A 19,657-nucleotide genomic window follows, 5' to 3' on the forward strand; every position below is an offset into this window, starting at 1 on the left:
TTTTCCAAATAGAATATTAATTTAAACACATGACAAAAAATGGCAATACAAGAACAAGCAAACATAATCAGGCTGCAAGCGCACTGCTTCTGCGCTGCCTTTTCGCGGCTATTGCACAATTTTCGAGGACCGCACCAACAGAACGTGGACGAAGTGTCCACAAACTCGATGCTGCTTTTGCCATACTCGCATTCCTCTAGGTTGACGGAGAAAATCAGCCTCAGAAAAGTTGGTGCAGCATTCTTTAACCAAAACGGGTTCTAAAAAACTCAAACAGTCCGAATGGAGTGAATACAATGTCAGCTTCAGCAACAGGAACCTAGTGATATCCACACACCAAGTCTATCTTCGAAAATACAGCTAACGAGCAGTAATATCATAAATTTGTGGTATGGAAGACGACGATATTCGCCAAATGGATGCTAAACACCGAAAGACTTTTTGTACTATATGTAAAGAAGATAACCAGGGAATAGCTGATCGACGACTGAAAGGGCAGGTTGGCCACTTGTCACAGTGTTGTGATGAACACCGTGCTGGGCAAAGAATCGGAAAATCCAGATATTTTTACCTTCAGCGGGAATATGTAGTGGTACAACTTTGTAGTTGTAGGTAGCTATACGGCTTTCAATAGTGACCGTGGGAATTGAATCTTTCGGGGCGGCACGAAGCCAATAGGTGAAAAGGCACCAAAGAAAAGAACATTCTTGAACAGTGATTGCCCCAGCCAATACAGTTAAATCCGTTGCATAACGCCTGTGTTAAAACACATGTCTGTGACCTTCACGGTGTTGCAACGAGTTGGCTCTAACCTGACATAAAATGGTCGTTGTAATCGAGAAAAAGCCGTAGCAGATCTCTCCGTCGATGCCATAGTGCTATACAAAAAACTTTACATTGCTTTTTAAAACAAATTAACAACCAATATGGTAATAATTTAATTTGCACAAGTTGTCTCAATCACTTTAAAAATAGCAACTCACAAAGAATACTTCCATACACAAATGTACATTAGAAAAGAACTTAATATCAAATTAGTGCAAGTTTCAATATTATACCAAATGAGTGAACAGAAAGACAGGGAAGGAACACATAATTTTGTTAAACTTTCACCATCATCTGGCTTTTGTAATAAATTTAACTCGTTGGTTTTCCCTTGTTCGCCATTAGTTTCTGGTATAATATTGACAAACTGCAAAGGTAATTGCCCTCGTCACAGCTCATTATCATCATAATTTGGCCCAAAAACATCTATACAGAATCCGGAAGACTGGCACTTTCTAATGAAAATTTGATTAGGTGTAACGCAGAAACCCGTTTTACTTTTGTTTTTTAACTATATTTTTAATGATGATAGTTGGATTTAAGTTCAGTTCTTTAAATTTCCGTGTCACATTTTGATAAAGTTATATTTATGCATGGGAGTCAAACATTTGAGAGCGAATAATGTGCATATCTGGGTTTTAACAAGTGCGTGAAATGTAATATTGCGTGAGCCTCTTATATGAATTTTTCGAGTGCAGATTTTTGAACATGGTCTAAATCGAAACATGTAACAAAAATTTTTTTTCATATTTACATTTAATACATGATCAACCTTTTTCTCGGGGCAGCCTTCTGTGATGGTATTGCAAGTTATTTTACCAGACCAACGTTGGATTAATTGTTTTTTTGCTGTGATATTTGCGAGGACAGCTTTAAAGTATAAAATTTAGAATTCAATTTCCAAAATTGTAAAGTTTGGAAGTGTCCATCTTAAATGCATAAACGTTTATGTTTACACAGAGAATTGTAATATATTTCTGTACTATACTTGCAATACAAAACAATACGTGACGATACAACAATGGCCGAGCAAAATACAGACGAAGAAAACAACTCACAAGACATTAATGTCGAGGTATGTCTGGGTAAATATCGTTCTATTGTCTTGTATCATATATTTTGCTGTGAACAATGCATTGAGTTAAAGAGGTTAACTGTTATTTTGACGCACAAAGTGATATTACAACTGAGTTAAATTTTACGAAAAATATTTCAGAACATGTACACCGGTGACGTACATCACCATATTGTGCAACAACAGACTGTGCAACACCAGAATGTACAAAACCAGACTGTGGTACAACACCATCACCATCATGCAGAAGCATTACCACATAATACTCAACTTGATGTTCCAATATCATCCCAAGCCGTTGGTACAGATTTCGCATAATTTCTTTTAGTATAGTTAAAGCCGGATGTTGACGTTTATGGTCAGCTGTATAACCCTTGAATGGGATAAGTCCAGACCAGCTAAAGATTAACGGGATAAGTCCAGACTGGATTAAAGTGACGACGCCTTTTGGGCAAACCTGAAAGTCCATAGTTAGGTTTGCACTATACATGTCTATAAAAAATAACAAATCGCAACGAAGCGAACTAAGCGTTTCTCAAATTTGTCCGCAAAACGTACATGTTTTGTTTATGAGGGATGCTTAATTCGCTGATAGTTTGTATAAATTATTCGCGTACAAATCACTTGACTAAAATTGATGGCCTATCTGTATAGACCGGGAACCTGTCGCGAGAATGTCGATGCCTGCATTTGCATTTTGTATTTTTGAAAAGAACAACCTTGGATCGGTTCGGCTGAGGTGTGTTAAAATCTCCCCGGGCAATGCAGTGTATAGTTCCATTTAGCAACTGCGGCAGAACAGCTTTACAGCTGATGTTGTTGTGAGTGGTACAATCAGAAGATGGTCAATCCAATCGTTGGTTGCTAAGTGCTTTTTTAACGCGGCTGTTACCGCAAAATTTTGCTCGCCTGGGACCACACCGTCGTCACACTAGAATCTGTCTCAATTCCGAAAAACGCTTGTATTTGGCACACATTCAACACGGACACGGTTTTCTGTCAAAAAACAAGCATTCGTGAGCTCAATTGTCAACTGACATACTGAAAATGCAAGGCGGCAACACAAAATGTGCTTGTCGGAATTTTGCGCCAGGAAGTTAAACATCAACAAAATCGAACGACAGATTCTCTGCATTACCTCTTCTGATGGAATTGGTCAGCTTTAACAGTAGACACTGACGATGCTTTTTAGCGCAATATATTTATCCTACAAAAAACTGGAACCTCAGAATCATAACTTTCCTTAAATGTCCCTGGATTTCGAGTTCGAAGCTTCGGCAGCTGCTCAACAAACCGACGAGGTACGGGCGTATCGCACAGCCGTTACCGGACATTACGATTGGCACTTCAGGTGTCACTGATGTGACTTGTCACTCGGTATTCCAACGTCCGGTCATCCCAACAACATGGACGAAAAAGTGTTTGCTGGTATTCATAGATTTTCTTACCCATCTATCCGTATCACCAAGCAGCTTATTGCCTCCAAGTTTGTTTGACATGGATTGCGTAAGCAAGTGGGTCTATGGGCGATTCGGTGTCTTTCATGTCAGCGACCCATGTCGAGCAAAATTTCGTTTTTTTTTTATCTTTTACCCGAGTGTTCTTATCTATTACTATGCGTGTTTGGTAGTCAGTTGTGAAAAGGCTGAGCGGCACACAGACGTCCTGGAGATAGGGATGAGCTTTTTGTAGGTGTACTTTTTATTCTTTTTACGTTGTTTTTAGACACTGACGTTGCATTTTCAGTGAAATATATTTGTCTCACATGAAAATCAACAGATTTTACCCTCGGAAATTTCCATAAATGTCGACTTTACCTGTAGTACATTAATTTTTTCAGCAATGTTATAGCACGCTACACATGGCACATACCTGAACAACTGCGTTTGTGAAAGCGGAAAAAAGAAGTTCTTTAGCATTATGACGTCACGTAGTAAATTGGCATTGTGTTGACATTCAATTACGCACGATGTGGCGCAATATTACACGAGTGATTTTTAATGTTACACAGCGTCTTTAGCTGGCGGTGCAATCTATCGAGAATGCCGTTGCACTGGGCGCGGTAGCTCAGATTGTTAAAATACATTTGACATGGAAAATTAAATTAGGAAATAATTAAACTATGAAATGGTCATTACTTTTATGAAGTTTTGGCGAAAAAAGTAGCTTGACACGACCACAGGTTTCTGAGATACAGCTGATCAACGATACGTTTTAACCGTTGCTATCGTAATCGTGCGAAAGCTAGATTCTTGTTGCGTGACGTCATACAAGGCGCTTCAGTGGGGCAAGAGCTGATCTCGAGGCCCATGCGTAGGAATGAAAAAACATTGTAAAACTGGTTTAATAGTTTTGCATTAAACAGTAGCAACTAGTGAACAACTGCATCAAACGGATTTCGAATGTTTATTTGAGCTGCAGACAGATCAGCGGCGTTTCCACCTATTAGGTGTTTTTTAGTTTCGTAATGATAAAACTATAACAGGGATTTACCACTGTAACTGGTGTTTTGTGGTCAAAGCATTTATGATTTCATATTTTTCCAATATTTCGAAGTCAAGTCATTTACGATTGCTAATTTCCTGCAAACTTTTTAGAAACATGACAAAGACAGACCGATCTTGGTTTATTTACCGCGTCAAACAGTACTTATTGAAGCATTGCCGTTTTGTTCACTTTCGGCAAAAGATTTGAAGGGCGGTGTTATGTTGTTGGTGCTGTACCTTTTGGTTTGCTAATAATCAGGGACAAATAAGCTTTGGTTCGTGACGTCACAGTGACATATTTTTGTATGTCACAGCTTGCGCTGACCTTTGTGACAACGTAATTTGAGGGCTCGCCTATGTTTGAAACTTTGCGACATTGACAATATAAGGCGATTTTCCTAAGCAAACAAGACATTTTTTGGCGCGAATTTATGCATGATGCCAATTTCGCTGCAGCAAAAAAATGTTTGGGATTATTGGTCGCTGCTACGTTTAGTTCAGTTTTACACATATTTTAATTGACGTAGAATCCAAATACTTTGGAAAGATGTTATTGTGATGTACGTTTAGTGTTACGCAAAGTTGCTATGACCGCATTACATACACTTTAATTCCAAACTACTTCATAATGATTTATGGGGTTCCGAATCGCGAGACCCATAAGAACAAGGACTGCATCTGTCATACCGGTAGACTGCATCTGTCATACCGGTAGCTTCAGGCTATTAATTAACCGTTCAAAGCACGTGAATAAAATGGTGTAAGGGAAAATGGTAACCCTGACGTGATGTACTGAGCTATCTCGTCTAGATTTGTCATAAAAACAAACAGTTAACATCTTGGCCACAAGACACTCAGAGGTCTCGTTACTGTAAGGTTATTGGAAGTGCAGTCATAGCAGTAACCCATTCATAAACAAAATTTAATCACGTTACCGGGGTTACTCATGTAATTTACTTATAAAATCTCGTGACGCAAAATAGCTGTTTTTCAATCCAACTGGTAGAGACTTTTCTGTCGGCAAAAACAATATTATTTTTAACTTTGAAAACACGGAGCCGGAGTTAGCGCGAAACTACCTTACGACACAACTGTGACATAATTTGTAAATGAAGGATCGAACCTTCACGTCCACGATTGAAATTATTGGTATTTTAGTAGATTTTTTTGCATCACCAGATTTTCACCTGAAAACCTGAATAAAACATGATATGAACAAATTATTGGATTAATTTAATAGTTTTTTCTTTTTCAAAAAAACAAAAATTCAAAAGCAAAAATAGTGATTTCAACGTGCACATAACCAACAAAAAGTACTTTTACCCAGAAAACTTAATAATAATCAGAACTTGCAAAACATTTTAACATATCATTGGCAGTCGTGAATCAATCAAATCATTTTACAAAGGAGGAAAAGATGTAGTACGAAAGACAGTTAACAAAAATAAAGTAATGTCATAGAATGATATGTCACTCACTGAGTTATTTACCCAAATCTAATGTCTGCAAGTTACAAAAACAACCTGCAACAATGCTTGACATACTGTTGCAATATCAAAAACATGTTAACACTTTGCAGAAAAAAGGGAAAAACAGGCAGTTGATCAGGTCAGAAGATACCAGTTAAAAAAACTTGATCCAGATGTCACTCCTTACAGCAAAGAACTACACAAGACTGAAATTCCCAACGTACAGCCAACGCTTATAGATACTGACCTTTACAAAGGAGTTGATCCTGAAAAAGAAAATGAGTTCCAATCATCAACAAACCAGAGATTTTATAATCGATTTGTTGGCGAACACATAAACTTTCAGGAGCTAGTTTCAAGTCTAAAAGAACAAAACCAACAAGGCATATTTCTGGCTTTTTTGGGTCCTGCAGGCTGTGGCAAAACTACTCTTTCCAAGAGATTGTGTAAGCATTTACAAGCAGAAGACCACTTGGTGCTTCACCTCAGATTTATGTATTTAAACTACAGCGAGAAAAAACTTACTCTGCAGGAGCTTCTTCTGGATAAACAATTCAACAGAGCACCTAAGGAAACACTAAATTTGGTTTTCCAGTGGATGTTGAACAACCCAGAAAAGTGTGCTTTCATTTTCGATGGCTTAGATCAGGCAACCTGGACACTAGAAAACATGACACCTGTAGATGAAAGTTATGACAGTCCCTTGTCAGTGCAACAACTTGTTGCTAACCTTTGCAGCAAGAAGTTTTTTCCGGAATCCCTACTGATTGTCACATCTCGACCCCACTCACTACTCTTAATACCACTGGGTATCCGACCTAAGCGCACAATTTATGTCAGCGATCTTTCGCCAAGCGATGCAAAGACTTTGTTTTATGGCTACGCAGCAGATAGAGCAAATGAGCTGTGGGATAAGCTTGAAACTAAATCTCCACAGTTGCTTGATTTATGTCGCAACCCAATGCTTTTACAATTCATTGTTTATGCTGGAATTTATGGTGATGTAAACCACATTTCCACTATAACTAATGTGTTTGATGCTGTTTTGCAACAACTTGATCAGTACACTAAAGAAAAGCATGTAGGCGACCTAAAAGTGCCGCTTGGCCAAATGGCATATGAAGGTATGGTTCGTCAAACCGTTGTGTTCACACATCGTGACCTTCGAAAAGTAGGCTTAGAAGATGTAAAAGTGCAGCATGTGGTATTCAAAATGGCAAAATACACCTGGCTCCCAAGTCGGAGAGTATTTGATGGGGCAGATAGTCTCTTTTACTTTCTGCATCAGTTGCTCCAAGAAGTATTTGGTGCGTACTACATTTCCATGTTCATGCCAGATGAAGAGTTTGATCAATTTGTCGACGATTTGATCAAAAAATCCCACTGGACAATGGTGCGTCGCTTCGTGTGTGGCCTTCTGCTCGGAAACCAATTAGGTAGATGCAGTAAAACATAGCTGCGTCAAAAATCATTATTTTTGTTTTTGTTGCATTTTCAGCAACAGTTTCTGAAAGTGGCTGTTCTCAAACTTGTTTGGAGTCTAATCAACTCGTTGCTATTACAAGCAACACAACACAACCAAGGATTCCAGAAAAATGTCAGTCACTAATTTAACCAATCATTAAACAACAAACTATTTAAGATGTGTCTTTTTGCAATGTGAAGTGTTTGTATAAAAATATATTGTTACATAAACCAATTTTTGCTACTTGCTCTCACTCCTGTTGTTTTATAGCTTTCACAGCTGGGTTGACATCAACAAATCCAAATTCTTCTTCATCCAAGCCATCAAGTGTTGCAACACTTTTGAAACCCCACTGCTCGAAACAGTGGCACCAAAATGGTGATAAATCTCTGCAATGTTTAATTTAATGGCAAAAATTATCAGTTATCACATGCCACGCCAAAACAATTTAGTAAAAAAGCAATAGACTTTCAAAAACGTTGTTTTGCCATTTTCGCTTCAAGAATAGGATTTACTTTAAAAATAAGGAACAAATGTTCAATTGCCTGTCACACCGTTGAAAGCGATTTTTTAAAGAACTAACTATTGTTTTTTTAAGTTACCTAAGAAATTCCTAGTTACACTTCAAATGACTTTCCGTGAACTTACAGGTAAAGCACACCATGATCACAAAGAAATTTCGTCTTTGAAGAAAATAGAACTTGTTCGCCCTCGACGTGTGGACGACAGTCGTGATCTGTATGAATGTGCTGTTCGATCAATCGATATAAGTAACTGTAACTTGACAGTGAAGGCGCTTAAATTTTTTTGTGATGGAATCAAAGAAATAAAGCAAAAGGTAGTAAAACAAGTTGTTGGGACTCTTTAGTTAAAAAATTTTCATTTCATGTATGAACAATTTTGGACTGTTTATTTGTTTAGTCAGGATCAATAGAAATGCTTTGTTTTAGTTAATACTACACAGGTCATTAAGTTTCGTACTCATGATTGCAGATGCAAACTGTAAAAGTCAGCAATAACCCACTTGGAGATGAAGGGGCTGAGATTTTGGCTACTTGTTTGCATCAAGTTCAAAACCTTTATGTAGATGGATGTGGTGTTACAAGACATGGCATGAAAGATATTTCATTGGCCATTTGCAGAATGACACATCAGGTGCCATAATATTTGTTCGTAGAATTTTTAAATACTGTTTTGTCCAAATATTCTGTACGATTTCTGACGGTTATTTGATCACAAAATATGATTTATAATGTTGTTTGGCTAAACCGCAATATCCAATCTAAATCAAAACTTTTTCAGCTTAAAATTTTTCATTTTATTTCAAAAGGTTGTATAAAGTATTGTGCTTTAATCACAACAGATAGAAACTTTAAAAGTCAGTAATAACCCACTTGGGGATGAAGGGGTCAAGGATTTGGCAACTTGTGTACATCAGGTTCAAAAGCTTGATGTAGATGGATGTGGAGTTACAAGCGTCGGAGCAACGGAGTTGTCTGCAGCAGTCATCAAAATGCCATACATGGTAGTGCTTAATCAACTAAAAACGATTTGGGCATTAAATATTGCTTGGTTAAACTTTATAATTGGTGCAGATAATTTCGTGTTTGACAGCTTGGCTGTACGCGTTATAGAAACAATACATCCTTCTTATTTGCTCAAAAAAAATGAAAAATTATCTAGATATCACATGGAAACTTACATGCAAATCATAATGGCAAAAACGCAACAATTTAATATTTTTTACATTTAGATGGAAGTCATCAACTTGAACAGGAACATAATTGATGAAGTTGGTGCTGAACACATTGCTAGTTGCTTGCACAACTTCATTAACTATAAACAAACTGCTAACCATTTGTATCAATCTTTATCTCTTGATGGAAGGAAATTGATTGAATCTAAAGTGGAAGAGTTAATAGATCGAGTAAGAAACCTATGTCACAAAACCAAAATTTACACAAAGCATTTAGTGCTAAACCAAGTATGAAATGCATAGTTTGGTTTAGAGTTTCAGTTTTACATAATATAGGACAACTATGAAATGGTAACTTCTACTTCATCACATGTTGGGAAAGAAGGATGCAGATTTGAATTCGGCGAGTGTATTGTAGAAATACCCGAAGGTGCTTTGGATCAACAAGTGCTTATAAAATTGACTTCATATTTTGGAAAGCGAAGTAACACGGTAAGATAACGAAACATGGTCAAGCGAGGTCTAAATATTTAAGATATTTTTACAGAATCAAATTACGCCAATGCTCAAATGTGAACCAAACTATCTAGAGTTTCAGAAAAACATTTTCATCACTTTACCAATTTCATTGTTTTCGGAAACCAGTCAGCGGATCGTGGTCAGTTGTTTTATTGGTTTGATCCATCTTCCGGTACATTATGACTAATATACTGCCTTCATTTTGTTGTTTGTATTTACATTAATAATGGTTGATACAACCACAAAACATCAAAGCACAAGCAGAAAAAGGAGCATTCTGTTATAGTGTTTTTTGTTTGCAAATTTAAGCTACTGTGTGGGATTTTTTTATTTAAAGTAAACGATGTTGTCATAACAGAGTTCTTACTAATTTGAAAAAATATTTTGAAACTGCTTCAGGCGCGTGTGGTTTTAAGCCGGTTCTGCGTTTGTGCTGCACCTCGATATTAGTATATTAACATCACCGTTGTGATATCGTTGTGTGCTTTTTGCAACTAAACTAAAAGTCAATAAACATTAGTTCACCATCATAGTGCAAGGACCCAAACAAATGTCAATCAACATGAAGTTCATAAAAAAACATTGGTACAATTGCATTTGGAGTTTTGTTGCACTTGCATATGTATTACTAATAAACAAATCGACTTCATTACCAGTAATATCCATTGAATTTGTAAAGGTTCAGGAAAGTGTAGATGGATTAAAATGGAGTGAATTTGAAACCAGCCTTTATCAAAACAACAACAAACATAAGTTCCACACAACTCATTTTGCATGGTAGGAATATTGAACCTGACAAAATTAACCGTGGTTTATTAAATTATTGGTACTTGATTGTCTTTAAAACAGGTGGGTAATTGAAAAAATGCGTAATCACAATTTATCAGATGAAGGAAAAACGAAAGCAATCAAAGGTGAGTTGAAAGGCGAGGAGAGTATTTTACAATTATGTTGAATAAACAACCAATTTTGCAAAGATATTATTGCCGTTGGCCCATATTATTGTGTACCTGGAAAATGACAATGTTAGGTTTGATGAAAATGAACAAAATCAAACATGTCAAGAAAATTGAAATATTTGTTCTAGATTCACTTTACCTCATTGCTTTGTACAAAACTGGTGCAATGTTCACTTTACACTATAGTGCACCCCAGTCATGTTGGATATATATTAGTGTTGTCAAGTATCAAAACATACACTTGTTACTTTAGTCTGATTGTAATTTTTTTTTTTTAAATACAACATTTTGTGACATTTATGGCACAATTATGCCATTTTAATTTGATACAGAAATTAGTATAAACTTTAATGAAATGTATTGAACAGAACATGAAAGTACTGTAGCTGTAACAATTGCTACACCATCCACGTCATATGCCAGCATTCCGCCAGTTTTCAAAACATTCAGAAAACAAGGTAAGATGATTTGGGATGATTATTTTGGGTTAGAGTATATTGTTTTATTATTGCTAGATATATGTAAACATTATTTTCCTCTCTTTGTCTACTCATCGACGGTATAGCTTTATAAAATAGATAAATGTAACTGACATAATGCAGAAATAGGAGTTAAAAGCACATCCTGTAAACAAGTATTGCATGTCACCGCAACATGGTAAAGGCATCCTCAAATTTGCGTTGACAAACTTTAAGATTGATATATTCATAATCAAAGTTGTTCTGTGCAAAATTGGCTATGTTGTTGGTCATCAGACAAACGTGGAAAAAAGGTTTTGGAGAAGCTTTCGATTTTCCTCCAAGAACAACCCTGCAAATACGAGTTACGAGGTTAGTGTTGAAATTGATGGAGGGTTCGGCAACATTTTGTACTCTACGTGATGGTTTACAAACTGTGTCAAAGAGTTTACAACGTAAAAACCTGTTTCTTGATCACTTGGAGTTTCGTCAAACACCTCTGGTGTCAATTTTTTTACATGCCAATACGACAAACTCTTATTGTGTCCACCGCATTTAGTTTTCGATTTATAGTTTTCGAAATTTGAAATCAGACATGTTAGTTTGAGTACACCTGTTCTGTTTCAGATTTCCTTGGAGATTTGCAAGAAATACACGAAGAATTTAAAGATGAAATTGCCCTCTCATGTCCCATGAGATTGAGTTTAAGCTTAACGCCACTGAAGATCTCAGATTGTCACGCCTTGGCTGATTTCCTTCCTCGAATTCCTAAACCCGGTTTGAATCTGTGGTTGGAAGGTTGCCAACTAAATTCCCAAACTTTAAACATAATTTGTCAAGGGATCATGAAGATGAAAAACCATGTTTGTTTGTTTGTTTATATAGAAAATATTTTTTGTAAACTAACTTTTCAAGAAAGGTAGAAATAAGTTTGGTCCAATTTTAAGTTAAACTTTTCCTTTTTCCGTTGCGAAAAGTGTGAATCTTGATACTTTATGTAGGTGGCAATTATCGGCATGATGAACAACAAGTTTGATAAAAACGATGCTAAAATAATTTGTGGGATTTTTCCTAAAGTGGATGAGGAGTTGGGTCTGTGGGGGTGTGGATTGGATTCCGAATCTATAAGATTCTTGAAAACAGAGCTGAAAAAATTAAATAACCCTGTGAGGATTTTTTTTTTTTTTTTTTCAGAATAAAAAGAGGATTTTAATTTCATTTTTGTCATTTTTTCAGCCGAGAGTTTTGGGTTTGGATTATCAGTAGATGTTCATTCCTCGCATCCGACGACGGTTGTACTGTTTCGGATGAGAAACTGAATCTTGTAATCTGTTTCGTGTAGCCACAATTATTCGTAAATTGAACGTGTGACAACATATTGAAAATGAAACGGATCTGTTGCATGACGTGAGACAAACGTTGTGAAACGGCATTTTCCTCCCAGTTGTCAGATTAAAAAAGAATATGTCAACGTATTTTAACGAGTTTAGTTTACATATTGCACAATTATCACAAAATTGATGTACTTTTTTCTTGTAGCTGACTATTTTTTTAATGCGCCGCTTTGTGGTCACTGTTGCTATCATCTAGTGACGGGCTGTATTACTGTTATTTGCATGCAAAATATATCAAACTGTGGCGGATGCCAGTCTTGAATTTATTGCAGCGTGATGGGTTTTGATTTTTGTATCTTGGTTTGTTCTGGCGCCTTGACCCTTGTTGCTTATTACCCTCCCGATTACCGACAATTAGTATTTAGTCTTTACGTCACTTATGCTCTCTCCCGCCTTTGGTGTTTGTATTGCGTGGCATTTGCGCAAGATATTAGTGGTGAACGTGTGTTTTTTTCTGTCCGCCCACTTCGATTTTGACACGGTTATAAAATATTTACCATTTAGCGATATAAACTATTGGTTACTGCAGTTTTTATCAAATTGATATTTTTTGTTTGTGTTTTGTATAGTCCAGTTAAATATGTTGCATTTTGAATTGAATTTTCAGATTTGCTTCAATTAAAGTTGGCCTCCGAGCGATTCCTCTTTATATACAGTATTAAAAAACTGCTAACCAAGGTATGTTGTTTTAAACACAAACACGTTTTTCTGCACATGTGTTTGTGTGATAGTCATTTGCATATGAGTAACATTTGTATAACTCAAGTAGTGGAAATCTAAATTGAAAGTTTGACGCTGAGTTATTTAGTGCTGGAGGGTATTTGTTACTGTTGCAAGTTTTGGCGAGAAAATTTACTGTCAGTTGTTGAAACTGTGAGATTTTTGTTGATTGGTTGATTGGCTTGCGACCGGAAGTGGCTAAAAAGTGGCAAAAATGACCGATAGTCTTCTTGTGGGGGTGATGTTGTATGCAGCTATTTTTGGTGTATTGAATACAAAGCGTTTTACCGGAGTAACGATTTTCGCATTTGTAGAACTGTACTTTTCTGGTTAGGCTTTGTTGTAAAGTTAGTTTTGTTAATAAGCAAGGAATAAACATATTTCGTTTAGTTTTTAAGGTGGTGTCAAACTTGTTTCCATTTATTATTATTCTATTGACCTGAGAAACTACAAACCACAAACGCGCTTTCCAGAAAAAGGCTCATTAAACGGTCTCCCATCCAATCCTGGACTGCCTTTTTTGCGGCGAAGTTAAATTAGTGACGAACTGATAGGTAAAGGAACGTGGCACAAATGAAACGTGAATGAATGACAAGGGAACGGTCGAATTGTTAATAAATACAAACATTGTTCTGTGCAAATCGTGATCGCGTGGTATTTTTCCTTTATCGATGCACTCCCGTGCAGACTCATGAAATAACACTAACTGGTTGGCAATTTAGGCTAGGCCTTGAATAATTGACATCGCGGGTATACTATAGTTTTGACCAGTTTCTTCGTCATCGGTTATGTAAAGATGTGTTATTCGGCTATGTCTTGACATCTTCTTCGGCTGTTGATCTTTCCGGTCGGCCGGTCTGTGCAAAACTTGGATTGTTTCAAGGGCCGTCGGCCATCGTGGGGTTTGTTGCGCGCTGTACTTATCTAAGCACTGACCAGGGAAAATCAAATAACTATATGCAGAGCAGATAGAGATGGCAAAATTATCATACTCAATTTCCAAGACTACATCACCGTAATGTCGAATCAATTCTCTTCATTCGACAAGTTGACGCTGACTCCTGCTTCTGTAGGCGAGCGAATAAAGGCTATAAAACACACCTGCGATGACCTACTTATCAAGCTACATAAGCTTGGGGCACTGAGCGATAAAATGCGCCAATTTTCCGGAATATGTCTAAAATGATGCTGTCTGCTCTACCATGGCAATTTAGTGCCCCGTGTACGTTTGTTGCTGTAGGATAACGAAATATGTTTTTGCTCTCAGTGCAACAAAATCACATCCCCGTCTACTCTTTAAGACGTTTTCTTGTAGCGTATGCATTTTTACGAGGGGATAAGCCTCGTGCATAAACCACCTGCCTATTGCACACTGTTTATGAGAGGGCAAAGTTTTTTTTCTAATTACTGATTACCCGAGAATTATAAACCAATTACTTGTTGAAGGCCATATACAGTTCTGCCCTTACTTTTTTACGCGCTCTAGTCGCATGATGCGGGTCGTTTTGTCTGATGATACACATATATGCTGCTCCGATATATTATTTTACCGACCCAAGAGAAAATGTCAACATTTCTTACGCACAGTCCCATGCGAAGAAATTACTGGTTACTGTTGACGCGTAATCTTCTTTTTGGCTTGTCGCAGTATGCAATTGTCATAAAGAGTGTTGTTAACTTTTTGTGTATCCAAATTAATGCGATTTGTGCTCTCTCGCCAATTTTAACGCCTTTGTTTTGTACTGGTACCGCTTTGTAAGTTTTCGTACAGATATGACGTCAGCAACATTCACCCCGATTGGCCGCGTCGAGAGATTGAAAGCTGAAGATGGAAATGAAGTTCCTGAAGTTCCACTTTAGATGTACAACATTCAAACTTTGTGTAACGCGTACACACGAGTCCTCGACAATGTTGATCGCGCAATTACGTCAATGTGAGGTGACATCAACTTTAAAACGTGACACTCTCACCATCCATACGATTGTATCGTCTTCAACAACGATTACGTCATCACGAAATGCATTTAAACGTCACCAACGATTCCACACCGCCTCGGGCAACAACGACACACTTCGGTTCGCACCACGGCAAGCTACAACACAGCATCGTGAATGCACCACGATGACGCCAAGCATGAGCTCCACAAACAACAAACACTACCAGCAAAGCCAAGAAATGACGACACAACACTACAAGACCACATCGCAACGCTACGTCACAATGCTGACTTCAAGACAACGACGTCATGACGCTTTCATCTCAAGACACCAACGCAAGCTATTACGTCATCAGAGTGCACTGAACACCACACTATTCAATCATCATACGTTGCTGTTCACTGGAGGCGCTATCTGAAGACAGACCTTCAATCAATCAACTCCATCATTCATTGTCAAGGAAACCACACCTCTCATCGCCGACCACCTTTCATCGTCAAGACCAAGACCAACAAAGAAATGAAAATTTCATACGCGCGACACAATACACAAATATACGACGTCTCAGAGATATGGAAAGCCATGCCATGTACACAATTACACACAATCGACCACTCACGCGAAGTCACAGCGGTGACTTGGTCGAACACACACACACAAACGATTGTTTGTTTACATCCGAATGAGTTTGAACCAACAGACAATGTTTTCCTCATCATCGAAGACCTTCATGAAGATGAATGCAGAAGAGCAACACGGATTCCTAACGGCCACGAACTTTATTGCAAGAAAACTCTTGTGTAGAGGATAATGAAAATTGTATATTATCGCTTTTGTTTGTTTAACCCGCATTCGTTCATTAACGCACGTCACTCTTTATTTCGCCTAGTCACGATACTCGTGCGTTATGAATCTGATAAGCCCGCTCTCGCACTTGAGAGAAATTCATCTTGATCAGCTTCGTAACACCGGAATTTTCCACTGACCAAAGCCTTATGATTTTTTTGTAATCTACGTGTGTTTTATGACATTTTTACCCGGTCAACACGCCTGAAAGTTAGTCGATATTATTGACCGCTTGGGCTGTAAAGCCAGACAGTTTCTGCACCGTACGATTGAACATTTGTACTGTCTCATAGCCAACATTGGATTAACTCGAACCGCTTCATTGAAATTGCATCTTTTGTTGTGGGTACTCGAATGCTTTACTAATTTAATACAACCCAGTAATTACTAATTACACAGTGTTGGAGGCTTTTTGGAGTCATAGTTAAGTTTTGTGTTATCTCTGCGTAAACATAACATAAATTCTACACCCGTGCCATATCCTGGCGTCAGTGAACTTGTTTCGCCGAAAAAAAAACGACCAAATTAGCTAATTATGCAACACAACACCGTTATTCTGTCGTAGTACCAGTTTTTGTCCGACATTAGCGTCGCCTATGAGTTCGCATCATAAATGATTTATTTAATTGGCAACAATCAACCACTAATGTATTTTTCGCAATATAGTTGTAACTAGAAATGTTGGAATCATCAAATTAAAGTCAACACAAAGGTGAGGTACATCCAAAATGACGTCATGTAATGTCACTGAGAAAAGGAACGCACAATCCCGTCTTATCAAAGTACAGGGTAATGTCGTTGCTGCTATACCCTTTGGTCTTACGATAATTAGGGACAAATAAGTCTTTGGTTTGTGGCGACACAGTGACATATTTTTGTGTGATGTTAAACCTTGTCCTGACCTTTGAAGTAACGTAATCTGTGGATTCTCCTATGTTTGAAACTATTCGATATCTGCCATATAACGCGCCTTCTCCTATGTAAACAATGCATTTTTTCGACACGAGCGCCTTGTGTGATGTCAATTTCGCCACTGCGATAAAGGTTTACGATTTTTGGTCACCGCTACTTTTCGTGCAGTTTTCTCCATTTTTTAGTTGGCGTAGAACCGAAAACTTTGGATATATGTTCCTTGTAGAATTACCTTTTCACGAAAATTGCAAATACTTGTTGTCATTGGTGGTATTGGTCAAGACGTTTTATGTTGTCTTAAACGGGAATACATAGTTCTTAGAAAAAAGAATTACTCGTTATGGCAAACAACGAATGGTCCTGGGATAGTAGGGATTATCCACAACTTCCATACATTCTTGTGCGATGCAGTTTATGAACGGAGTGCGCGCACACAATCTCGTTGTAAACGCGATTCCTTCGGCTGTCGCCCCAAACTGCTATGCTGGGTTGGATGGGTGCATTGGTGCAAGAATGTTTTTAGTCTGAGTGGTTCGTCAGTATCCGCTAAACGTGGGTTGTTATCCGTTCGAAGGCAAACTCGGGAAATTTTCTTCAGCATCGAACTGCTATGCTGGGTTGGATGGGTATATTGGTGCAGGAATGTTTTTAGTCTGACTGGTTCGTCAGTATCCGCTAAACGTGGGTTGTTATGGGTTCGAAGGCAAACTCCGTAAATTTTGTTCAGCATCGAACTGCTATGCTAGGTTGAGTGGGTGCATTGGTACAAGAATGTTTTTAGTCTGACTGGTTCGTCAGTATCCGCTAAACGTGGGTTGTTATGGGTTCGAAGGCAAACTCCGTAAATTTTGTTCAGCATCGAACTGCTATGCTGGGTTGAATGGGTGCTTTGGAGCAGGAATTGTTTTAGTCTCACTGGTTCGACAGTATCCGCCGCATGTGATTTAGTTGGAGTTTAATTCGTGCGGACAAGTTTGATTCGTGCGGACAAATTTTGTGTGTGAGAGAATGGCATTTAGCTTTGAAACTTCAAATGAGTTTAGCGAGGCTTTTGTGTGATGCGAGTCTAAAAAAATATATATTAGCATTGGCTTGTTATAAAACAGGTTGCCAACCTCTATCATACCAACGACAAGTTTTTTCGCACCAAGCAAAACATACACGAAACCTTTTTTGTTTGTTTCGTATGCAAAAAATTGCTAATTACCAAAGTAGCAACACTTCGATCTCAAGGGCAGTTTCGATGCCGTCTTTGTCTTAAAATAAAATTTAAAATCTAGATTTATTTATATGATTAAGGTTTTAAGCTGCCAGTAACAACCCTTATTAAACTGTAGATGACTTAACAAATGCACCACTGAAATGTAGAAAAATGGGAATTGCTGGTGTTTACTTTTGTTTTTGCTATATGAGACGGTATTAGAGGGTGCGTGAAGAATGGCACATTGTGATATAGTAGGGTTGCCAGACGTCCAGATTTTCCATGTCCGGAATTTCAATCCAAAAAACGATTCCGGGCGGAGTATGCAAAATACCTAATTGTCAACTAGGTGAATTAACGTAACGTTCCATTGCTGTGCATTGTACTTAACACTTGAACACAAAGTTTACCTCAAAGCCTTTATCTTGCAAAAATCATGGCCAAAGCGAACTCTAGGACCCTTTTCCAAGATTTTTACGAAAATAATTTAGACAAAAAAGATTGTCATACCGTAAATCACATCAAGTGTGAGTCTTGTTTGTCAAACCGATGAGCCTTGAACACATAGGCCTACATGGCTGGCAGTTTGGGTTTTTCATTTGGTCTTGAACGCATGCACACAGACATGGGAAAAATACAACTTACGTCATACGATAAAGCAACGGCAAAAGTCAGACGGACATGCATATTTGCAGGGTTTATATTAACACTAATTTTTTTATTATTATTCTGTAGTAGTTTAATACCTAAGTTGTTTCCTGGAACACAGTGAATGTACAAGGGGTTATTTATAGTTTTTATGAATATTTGGTGCAAAAAGTTTACGAAGTACAATACCACGCGATTAGTTTTTTTACAATTAAAAATTAGAGGTAATGATACTTTGTTCCACAAGAAAATATATGGTAACGTTATGCTTACTTTCATCACAACAAACCAAATACTGTTACAGTTTTCAAAGTTTGCAAATCACTTTAGATGCACTGTATAAAAGTGCATGTATTCGCCGTTTTCTTCTGAAGAAACTTTTTTGCAAATTGCTTTGTCCTTTGCTGTTTTGGATTGATCATTTCTGCCGTGCGATTTACAAAATGGAAGCTGAATTGTAATTTTGTCGATTAGTTTTACACCTTCTCTTGGTGACGACATTGGTGTTCTAGAAAAACGATGCTGCGATAAAGGTTGTAATTCCCAACGTCCTTAATAGCAACAACCTTGAGTTTAAACATTAATAACCCAAAGGAAAATAAAGCGAGTTAAAGTGAATTGCCGCAGAATTTCTTAAATGCACATCGCGCTTTATTAACATTTTAGATGAATGCTTGACATGCAAGAAATGAGCAATACATGCGATCAAATATCGTTCAGAAACTTGTTTTTCCACATATTTTTTGCAGCGACGCTAAACCCGGTATTAAAGTAACTCAGGCCGACGCATTTCAAGTTTGCACAAAATCTGTATCAGCAGTATAGCAGTGACCCGCTGCGTTTTCATTATAAGTAGTGTCGTCGCGCTTTAACGTAAGTTGACGAGGAAGAATGTTGAGAACAGTCTGCAAGACGAAATGCAAGGATTGAATTCTTAATGAGAACCAAAAACAATTTCGTTGAAAGCGGTAGTCAACCAAGATACCGTTCAACAGGAAAGTTAGTTCTATCGTCCAGTCTACTAAATAGTTAAATCCGGTGATTTA

At 37.6% G+C, this 19,657-nt stretch overlaps 1 protein-coding gene across 1 annotated transcript; it reads left to right on the top strand.

Annotated features, from left to right (window-relative positions):
* The first annotated feature begins 1,720 nt into the window (after positions 1-1,720).
* On the top strand, positions 1,721-13,024 carry LOC145908547 (NACHT, LRR and PYD domains-containing protein 3-like). The gene is made up of 18 exons (XM_082995843.1): positions 1,721-1,900; positions 2,042-2,201; positions 5,966-7,291; positions 7,354-7,452; positions 7,591-7,698; positions 7,971-8,158; positions 8,314-8,475; positions 8,684-8,845; positions 9,074-9,247; positions 9,353-9,508; positions 9,564-9,674; positions 10,215-10,312; positions 10,385-10,449; positions 10,863-10,952; positions 11,250-11,324; positions 11,580-11,815; positions 11,954-12,118; positions 12,189-13,024. Exons 1-18 carry the CDS (start codon positions 1,847-1,849, stop codon positions 12,216-12,218), a joined length of 3,459 nt encoding a protein of 1,152 aa, XP_082851969.1. The 5' UTR covers positions 1,721-1,846; the 3' UTR covers positions 12,219-13,024.
* Positions 13,025-19,657: the final 6,633 nt, after the last annotated feature.

This window comes from Ascidia mentula, chromosome 7 (genome assembly GCF_947561715.1).
Source record: "Ascidia mentula chromosome 7, kaAscMent1.1, whole genome shotgun sequence".
In the NCBI taxonomy this organism is placed as follows: domain Eukaryota; kingdom Metazoa; phylum Chordata; class Ascidiacea; order Phlebobranchia; family Ascidiidae; genus Ascidia; species Ascidia mentula.